We start from the raw sequence: 10,442 nt of genomic DNA, 5'->3' as shown, positions 1-10,442 counted from the left end.
TGAATAGAATTGTGGCTGAGACCATGAGATGACAAGAAAATGTAAGAAATTTCTTGTGGGATTTAAAAATAATAATAATACCTGTATGTCTGCAGTTTTAGTACCCATTCTCTGCAGGATGTCTTGTGTGACGCAGCTTTATTGTTCCAGTTACGTACGGATTTTAATCACGAACACGTAGCTTAAATCACGTTGAGAATGGATTTTAATCACGAATACGTAGCTTAAATTACGTACGAACGGTCGATTGCGAAATGTCGGAGTATTTAACATTTTGAAAAATGAATATTTGGACCAGTAGTGGCCTTAGCAAATGCGGGACCCCATTTGGATCATTTTGGAGGGGCCCCCTGGATTTGCTCGCAGAGCTCCATATGAGCACGGCATTTAGAAATAAACTTTCGAACAAGTTTTATATGATATTGAACTTAAAAGTCTTTTCCATAGCTTTAAAATTACTTTTTCTCTATAGATATATTTTTCAAAATTACTAATGCGCGGGGCTGCCGTGAGCGCGGGGCCTGAGTGGCACAAATCGGTCCAATCGGCCTAAGCCGGCCCTGATTTTGACCAGTTTTTTTCAGTGAGATTTTATTGGTTACCGGCCTCTGATATTGGCTTGCTTGCCAGTTCAGGTTGGTTACCAATATATCACTTAGGTAACACATGAAATACATCAATGACCTCATAATATAATGATCATGGCGTTTCTAGCCTTGATTTTGCAAATTAGGACTCTTTTAGGTTGCGCTCTCCAGTTTTGTACTTTGTATAGGGTTTGATGTTTAAAGAAAACAAATTCCTAGGTGTTCCTTACTAGTTATATTGGTTATTTAAAAAAGACCTTGTATATATTATGTATTGTCTAAATGACTTTAAATTGCCTTTAGTTTGGTGTCCGATTGATCGGAGTAATTTGGGTTATAGAGTATTCACATTGGTATCACTTAAGATATGCTCATCTCAAAACACTGCTAACTCGACTTGGTCATTTTCACTTCCTTGACTTTAAAGGATAAATTTGGAAGAAAAAAGAGGCGATATTTTTTTCACTTTCTCTATGTTTTGTAGTTCTTTTATTGCCTTTTCAGAAGCTGTTATTGTCTAATTTGGCAAAAAAAATTCCCTATTTTAGTAACTGCTAAAATTAAAGTGCCTCGGACTGGTTGAGCTTCATTTTTCAAGCACACGGGAAAAGCCATTTTGATCAGCTGTAGTCTTTGAAAAGTACATAGTTTCTTCGTAATTGCCACGTGATGACATTTCACACTGCATGAAAGTAGCATAGAAGTATGCCAACTTTCAGATGTGCGTGTTGCCATTGCAAAAAGCTGCATCTTACAAGGATCCCTCTCCCAGAAGTACGTAATAACTATAGAGAGGAACCTTAATGTGAAGTTCTATGTGACTCCCTGTTATGCGTTGGGGTGGGATGCTCCCAATATTTATTTGAATTACTGAGGAATTCCCACCCTGGCTCGTTTTTGTAGGAAGTGAAATTAGTGATAGAGAGAGGTAAAGCTCCGAGCCCCCAGTCAGCAATACCGACAATTAAATTATTAAGAACACAAGGGTGAAATCCAAAAGAATAACAATTTAATACATAATACAAATTAAACGATATTAAGTTCTCAACCAATCTGCTTCCTCTCGACCATGTGACAACCTATTTCATCACGTGATTTTAGTGTGAGATGGCTTTCCCCTGTACTTGGTTTCTACTCATCTGAGTTTACTACACCAATTGTTTTCCTCTTTCCGGCGTTCTCCGATTCTTCCTGTCCTCCTCCCCTTTTGTCTTCCCTTCTCCTCCTCCTTTTCTTTCTCTCTTTCCTTCAACGAAGCTTGTTCCCCGCCTAATTCTATTCTCTATTTCTCCTTCCGGCGTTCTCCGCCTATTTCTATCCTGTCTCTCTGAGACTCGGGACTTCACTACTCTGTCCCCAAAAGCTTCCTACGAAAAACACAAGGACGTTAGCATTTGTGTTAGCCATTTCGCTCACACTAAATCAACAATCAATCAATCATCAGATCAAGGTTATCTACATCTTTGGTCACGCATTCGTGCACATCGAGAAACACACACGTTCTTATAAAAACAACGTTGTAATAAGAGCGGTATCCTACTTATCATACAGAAATCACTAAATTGCGTCACATCAATATATATATATATTCTTAATCTCATTATTCTCAACAATATCACAATAATCCGACGCATTTATGTACATTACACTCCCACAAGTGTACACAAATATTCAAATTATTTAAATTTACACACTGCAATCATTTTACAAGCTACCATTTAATTCACAATGGCAAAATCTAGAATATCACATGAATAAATACACTAGTTTACTACGAAGTAGCTAAATAGCGAAATGCAGTATTAATTCTGACGAGCGAGCAATCTACATAATCATAGCTCATTTCTCAAGTACGCATGTAAATTAAACAATACAAGGGTAATTCTACGTGCAAACGATTCTAGTAAGTAAATATACATACTGCACTTAATTACAATTACAATGCCGTAACATTCTGCAACAATCGAGCAAATAACTCACTGACCTTTACGAAGCTTTCTGTCCTTAGAATATACTAAGAGTTTTCCCGCCAAATCACGAGTGGCTCCCTCGGAGTGAATTATATTCTGCTTTACCAGTACGACGGCTTACAAATCACTAATTCGTTGTTAGTTCAAATGACTGTTAAGTTCTGGTTCGAATTGATGACCCAACCCTTCCTCAGTTCTGATTGGATATCAATTCTACCCCCAGTCGGTTCAGTTTAACAGACGAGCCGCAGGCCATCTGTCAAGCGGAGAGATTTACAATAGCGTTGAGGGTCCTTTGTTCTTAGAACAAAGCTTTTAACATCTATATGCTAGGGTCAACACCTAACGAAGGGTTCTTGTACAAACAAAATCGGCGTAACAGTGCAGGGTCGACATACTCATTTCGCTAACCCATTCCTTTGTTCCTGACTTACGTAATCGCGGGCAGGAAAACGTGACACTTAAGTACGTAATAACTGTAGAGAGGAACCTTAAGTACGTAAAACTGTAAAGAGGAACCTTAAGAGTCATTTCAAATGTTTAATGTAAAGAAAATACATAACATCATTATCATCATATGAAACTAATTTATATAAAATTGGATATATTCGTAACTCGTTAAATCGTTCAATAATAAATCAAAGCTGTCAAATTCTTGAGAGTGAGGTTCTCAGTTGAATGGTATTTCTGTAAAAGTTACTGTTGACCTTTACTTACACTTAGACTGTAAAGAAAACCGCAACATAAATTATTCGGGGGAAGCTTGTTCACTAATTAAAGTATGCCTTTATCAAATCCGTTTATGATATATCACAAGTTTCATACCACATTATCAGGCAATCGTCTAAAATAGCGTATGCGTTTACACAGTACATGTAATGTTCAAGTCACAGTAAACACGTAGCAAGGATTTTGTTTTCATCATCATTCCACTCAGCTGAAACGTCAGAATGTTCTATTCTTGATGTGGACATTTTTCTTTGTTGATTTTTTAAATTTTCCAATCCGTTTCCACGACATAAGTCTGATTATATTAGTAATACACATTTAGATTAAGTTTGTCTTGATTTGAACCATGGTGCACTTTTCTAGAAAAGGATTTGTTGTTGTTGTTGTAGAGTTTAACGCCATTTTTCAGCACACGATAGGCTATACATGGCGGTCAGTATTAACGATGGAGGAAGAACCTGTGAAAACCACGGAAAGAACCACCAACCCACGAGAAGCTACTGGCAAGCTTTCTCACATACCCACATTAGCCGAATCCGAGAATCGAACCCACGCAGACAGAGGTGAGATGGCAATGATCCGTAACGGTGAGCGCTTTAGACCAGTCGGCCACTCGAGGCCCCTTCTAGAAAAGGAAGGTACAAAACTTTGAGAACATACCCCACCTCATACCTGTCATGACGATATTATATTCCAAACATTCATATGATAGCATTGCATTCTTTCCCAGAAGCTGTTCTCTATAGTGTTGCCTTGTGAGTAATATTTTTTAATATCAATTTTCGACCGCTAAATTGGAATCTTCGTCAGAAGCGGTATGCTGACCGGTGTTAAAGTGAAGCAGGCTATGGTGATATCACCCTTGTTAGACCCTTCTTTTTGGTACAGGTGTGAGCAGTGTGATCTTCAAAAGGGTCAGTTCAGTCACACAGAAGGCTGCTGAGTTCCACTTATGGTTCGGTCCAGTGAAAAGTGACCGTATTCCATTAGTCGCCTGTGTGCAGGGCTTCAGCTACGGCTGTGAGGATATCCACAGGTGCTGCTCTGCCGCTCGCACATCGCCATAGAACGTGAAGGTATATGGTGGGGGAAGGGAATGACATGCGCATGAGTTGGAAGTAAGTGAGGGAAAGTTGCTTAGACTCACCCTCACTCTCTCGTCTAGACCTATCTGAATCCAGTGGCACGACATTGTAGAGACGTCTGGAGCGTCCGGATGCAGTTGATGGCCGTCAGGTTCTGCTGCACATGAGCTGATGTCCTGCACTGTCCATGCGCCTCTTGACATCTGCCTTCTCTGACGCCTGATCCGTCAGAGAAGACTTTCCAGAAGGAGTGAGGTGTACCGTCATGTGTTACTTATGGCAACAGATGTAAGCCAACCTGACCTGAACCACGGGATAATACGACAGGAGGTTAGTTTTCAAGGGAGAAGGCAATAATAGATTCAGCATTCGCATGACGCAATGTGAAGTCATGCAACTGTGCGCGCTTGATCGGGATTAATGACTGTAGCCAGATCCAGTATCCGAGAGTATAGGGGAACTGAGTGCTGTCCTAAAATAAATCTCTGTAGATTTTAGCCAATCGGAATAAGAATCAGCACGGCACAGATGATAACCAACCTACCAAACCCCCTATAAGTCTCGGATTACAAGTGGAAGGACAGGTGTTAACACATGCCACTGAGGGAACCTACACAATGTAACCAGACGCAGCGGATGATAGGCGTGCATGCCCGGAGAAGTGGCATGTACGATGGCGGTGAAATCATCGACAACCACCTAACACTAAGCGGAAAAATCCAGGGCTGCTATACACAGAGACTGCAGAGTAAAGATAGAGGGCCTGAAGACAGAAGCCTGGGAGAAGACCCCAAGAGCAGAACTCTCCAGCGAAAAGCTACTCTAAATTACCTGACTGTATGGGAGTTTGCCATTTAGATTCTTGAGCTTTATCTTTCATAAATGTTTAAACTTCAAATTCGACATTTCGAGACACCATCTAAGACATAACTATGCAATTATATGATACAATGCACTAGATCACTAACTGAGAGAGGTAACTTGTACTCATGGATTGGATAATGTTTTTTGGAAATATTAAAGTACGCTATGTACATCAAATGCCAAACTTGTTTGAATTAAGTAAATTTTAAACTATGGATTTTTACACTTAAAATATTTTGTTAACAAATTGGTCAATTAGAATATCCTAACTTAAACAACTGGGTGAAATTTGATATAAAAATATATCACTGACGTTTCAGTCAATGACCCCCTGCCGCTGACGCACTGGGCATGCCTTTCTCAAACGTGACCTCCGCCGAACATTGTGTAACACCTCACAATCAGTTCATTAGTGCGCCGTGCGCATAAACAATTTTAATTCGTTGCACATGGCCAGAATATCTATAGCGACGTTGATCCAAATTCACAACTCAGAAATATTCGGTTCAGTAATGTGACTATCGCATTTTTAGGCGTTAGGATTAGGACACCCCACGCAAATAGATAACTGGTCATATATTTGACATAACAGAATAACAGCTGAAAGACGGAAGGAGGCGGGCGGATGGCTGGTTGGATGCAGACAAGGGTCAGACGCGGTGAATTGTGAATGTGGACTCAATGGATAAAATAAACGCAAAATCGCACGCCCGACAGGGTCGTACATGTCCTAGGACAATATACGACGTTAGTCCAAGAAACAACAAAATGGTCTGTCACCTTGGCCAGATAGCTATTTACCATATACAAATTCATGCTGTTATAACTTGTATTTCATCCAGTTTTCATGAAATGTTTACTATCAACGAAAATATCACATATTAATAATATGATGACATTTTCAAATAAAGTCTTTAATTAGAGCAAAAACAGACCGATTACGGTGTTTAAGATCTGTAGCATTTTCCAAATAGTGAGCTTCTGATGTTAGAAAGCAAAATGGTTCCTAAGAAACGACCATAAACAAGTTAAAAGTCTCCATGATTATATCGTACAAAGAGCCGAAATAGCTGTCAGTGAATTTTGAAGAAAAAACCCACAAAAGGTTATTTTTCCACTTAAAGTTTGACTAAAGATTACGTACATGCAGCTAGGTCGACTAGTGCGAAGCTGCCATTTTGCAGAGCACTCCACTTCAACCACTGCTCGTTTAAGTGGATAAATGTGTTGCAATTAACGTGTATCGTGAATATTGTGAAAGTACGGTCAAGTGATGATGGAAATGGGGACGTTTTGCTTACAGGATGATGTAGCCATAGCAAAGTTACACAATTGTACAATGACTTTATTTACCCTGCCATGCAAGTGTTGTCAAAAGGCAATCATGCCTCTTCCATGCAGAACAATAACTCGATCTTGCTTGTTATATGTATCTGTAAAACTTCCAAATAAAGATCTGGAACACCAATTATAAGCTCATAAAGGTAGAAACTAACACCAAATTGCACAGACGCAGGTATGACGTTGCATCATGCACCGGAAGAACTAGTCTATGCATTTTCCTAGGAGTAATAAATAGAATAATCAACATTGATCCTGGTTTTGCTAGTGACTTATGCGACAGCGGATCAGGATCTATTTTTTTTCATTCGGACGCGACTTATAAGCGATTGTACATGGTACATGTATTGAATAAAACAACTGGAAATATTTTTAGCACGATAGGACGTAAAAACTACGGAAAGTTGATTAGACAATTTTAAGTCAAATTTTAATTTCAGCCAATCATAACATTGATTTCTGAACTTAAGTTTAAGTACTGGCTTATGTTTTATTCGTGAAATCTAGGTCTGTAAAGCAGAGGCATAGCTGGGGGGGGGGCAGGGGGTGCATATGTCCCCGGGCGCCAAGGTACAGGGGCGCCAAAATGAGGCTTACAACGTTACATTATAATAAGTAAACAAGGGTAATATTCAAAAATGTGATTAAACGGGGAGGGGGCTGGGGCGCTAATTTTATAGTTCGTCCCCGGGCGCAAAATATCATAGCTACGCCTCTGCTGTAAAGTGTTTGTTATTTTTGCTTAATGTATTTGCTTTTGGTTTCACATATTGTGGTCATATTTAAGAGATATTATTTGTATTGCACTTTAGACGACCTTGAAAGAGGGATATAAGTAAAATCTTAAACAGTCTCTAAAATGTCTTATCAACTTTGTTGTAACGGAAAACAGTGCCGTCTTGTTTATCCGTTACGAGGCACGTGGCGGGAAATATTGAACATCTCTATCGTCTCCCTAAAATTAAGTACTCAAATTAGCAACATGTGTTTACAAACATTTTCCAATCACTTTACCAAGCACAGCTGCAAAAATAAGAGGGAATACCTATCTCACGGAAATGAACTTTTTCGTCGAAAATGTGTTTTAGAGTGTTCGTTATATATTACCCATCTGTTCGCGGCAAAGAAAACAAACTTTTTTTGTATTTGCGCTTTCACATGCTAAGACATGTAACTGTTTCATATGAAATCAAATTACATTCAAACTTAAATCCAAAACTTTCTAACAACTTTCAGAACTTCGTATGAGGCGCCGTAGGGGATAAAAGTTGATCCTATGAGAAAGTTACAGTTGAAATTTCGGTGTCGTATGTCGAGAAATCCAATATCAAGTGTTAAATCAAATTGCATGTCTTTAAAGTTACATTTTCTAGATTGAGATGTTAGATTTTATATGTTGAAGTATACGGTGGTGGTTTAAAGTTCTATTTCCTATGTCACCGTTTTACAGTGTATATTTTGAATTACATAGCGGTGGTTGAAATTTCAATATCATATGTCGAGAATCCCTAATTCACACGTTGTATGTAACTGTTTATGATGAAAGTTCCATTTCATATGGCGAGTATTTATTTTTCATCTGTTGAATTTCAAAGCATCGAGAAACAGCCTCCTTGTTTAAAAATAACGCGGTCCGTTCACTAGAGCGACCTCTAGCGAAGAAATTCATAGTAATTCTCGACCTGTGAATGATAACTTTCAAACTGTAAATGCATGAAACGTAATGGCGCCTCATAATTGAATACACGAATGATGTATCTTAATACTCGATATTATTTTGAATTGTTAAAGTGGACATTATGTAATGTTACTTTTAACACCAACACATCATTTCACCATATAAAAAATGACAATTCTGACAACCACAATAAAATGTCCAATCACCGCTGTGTAATTCAACAGATATAGTCTAAAAACTCAACATACGAAATGGAACTTTCAGCACAATCAATGTGATTCAACATGTTAAATTGAAACTCTCAACATATGGCATAAAGTTTCTACAACCGCCGTGTTATTCAGAAGATACAATCTAAAAACTCGACATTGGACATATAATTTTCAACCAGCACTGTGTAATTCAACAGATGAAATCTAAATACTCAACATATGAAATGGAACTTTCAACATAAACTCTTTGAACCAATACGTAAATTAGGAATTCTCGACGTATGACATTGAAATTTGAACCAACACCGTGCAATTCAAACGAAACAATCTGAAACATTGACATAGAAAATATAACTTTCAACCACTACTGTTTAATTAAACAGACGCAGTCTAAAATCTCGACCACAAAAATGGAATTTTGAGGACAAGTATGTTTGATGCAACACGTGAAATTGGAATTCTGGACATATGACATTAAAATTTCAACGGCAACGTTCTGATTGGACCAACTTTTGTCCGCTACGGCGCCTCATAACTTCGCATCACTTTTAACAGCCTCTCAGCTTAATGAACACAACAATGTGACGTATGCGGACAATAAACCTTACGCGAGATAATAGATCCCTCCGCCTAATAGATCCCTCCGCCTACAGAATCACGTGACATAACCTGTGAACATCCGACAAACAGCAGGTATTTGGGAAAGACACATGGTTCAGTTTCAGTGATATTTTTATTTAAATGATTGTATTTCATGTCTGTATATAAACAACGAGTTATATTTCAACAAATCATCAAAATCAGTTTTAAAGGGCCTTGAGAACATATTCATGCAAAACGACATTTCTTTCAAAAGGTATTAAATGTATTTGTATACAGTCTTATCTTTATTAATTTTAACTAATTTTAACTTACTTTTTATGCTTCCCTAGAGGTAATGGGATTAAAATTAATATCAAAAGCGTAAATAGTTGCTTTTTAGAAATATACTGCTGTACATAATAACATTAAAATTCTGTTGTGTTCTTGAGTTGGAATTTTGATTAATGATGTATGTTGATGTTAACATGTAAATACAGGCTTAATATATCGGACGATAAATATCTTAAGCCAATGAATTTGTATTTCATTTTTATTAATTACAATTTTCATCCTTCATCCCCTCTTTCCGCTGAATGACTGAAAGTAAAGAGAGCCTCTCCAGTGTCTGGAAGATGTAGACGATGAAGCATTATTTTGGGACAAACGAACATTAAAGTGTAAGTTTTCAGACTTTACAATGATGAAATCTGGGGTCCACTGCTTCATATAGAAGAAGCCACGCACACAAACAAAGCCCGATGTTAGTAGGTTATACACGGATATTCTAACATTTTCATTATTAACTAATTTTTGAATTTCAATTTGTTTTTGCAAATAATCTACTGAACGTACTATTCTACATGCCTTTGTGCCCAAACAAGCATGTGGCAAATATTGTCGAGGGATCGTAGCCAGTTGTCTTCCCTTTAAGCCGATAGGTGGCAGCAAGGAACAAAGCGTTCCAAAATTATTTACGGTATATATGTTTCCTGCGCAAGAAACAAAGAATAAAAAGATAGCATCTTCATCTTGCTTTACAAAATGTCTCAATCGGATGATTATGGACATTATCGTCGGTGAGAGAGGATTTAAAAAAGACGAGGAACTAAGTTATCTGGGCGAAATTGAGTTGATCGATAGATAAGTAAATATTAGGCATAATCGGTGATATTGTAGTCGTAAATGGAAAATCACATTTTCTCGTATCTGCATGGAAAACATATACTCATTTTCACATAATTAACTCTGTGATTCTTTTTTTGAAATTATTTTGCAACAGATTCATATCTTTAAAATTGTATAATTCATGGACGATTCAGCAATTTATTCTAAGTAATTATTTAGATATTTACTTGATGGGTCAATTTAGTAAAAATGTTGGACTTCCTTAGAAA

At 37.7% G+C, this 10,442-nt stretch overlaps 1 protein-coding gene across 1 annotated transcript; it reads right to left on the bottom strand.

The window, feature by feature from the left end:
- Positions 1-1,569: 1,569 nt before the first annotated feature.
- LOC149808175 (uncharacterized) lies at positions 1,570-4,870 on the bottom strand. The gene is made up of 2 exons (XM_089950071.1): positions 4,434-4,870; positions 1,570-1,954 (listed from the first exon to the last, which is right to left on the bottom strand). Exons 1-2 carry the CDS (start codon positions 4,572-4,574, stop codon positions 1,736-1,738), a joined length of 360 nt encoding a protein of 119 aa, XP_089806197.1. The 5' UTR covers positions 4,575-4,870; the 3' UTR covers positions 1,570-1,735.
- Between the last annotated feature and the right edge of the window lie 5,572 nt (positions 4,871-10,442).

Source organism: Sinohyriopsis cumingii, chromosome 1, assembly GCF_028554795.1.
Source record: "Sinohyriopsis cumingii isolate HCF-2022 chromosome 1, ASM2855479v2, whole genome shotgun sequence".
NCBI classification, from domain to species: Eukaryota; Metazoa; Mollusca; class Bivalvia; order Unionida; family Unionidae; genus Sinohyriopsis; species Sinohyriopsis cumingii.
The sequence above is the reverse complement of the archived record's forward strand: the minus strand, read 5'-3'. Positions and strand labels throughout refer to the sequence as shown.

What these genes read in the sequence shown, in the direction of transcription:
- LOC149808175 (XM_089950071.1), bottom strand. Translation starts at nt 4,574, where the DNA reads ATGTCAAGAGGCGCATGGACAGTGCAGGACATCAGCTCATGTGCAGCA. An exon ending in GTCTAGACGAGAGAGTGAGG is followed by an intron (nt 1,955 to 4,433) that starts GTGAGTCTAAGC and finishes TGTTTTTCGTAG; the next exon opens with GAAGCTTTTGGGGACAGAGT.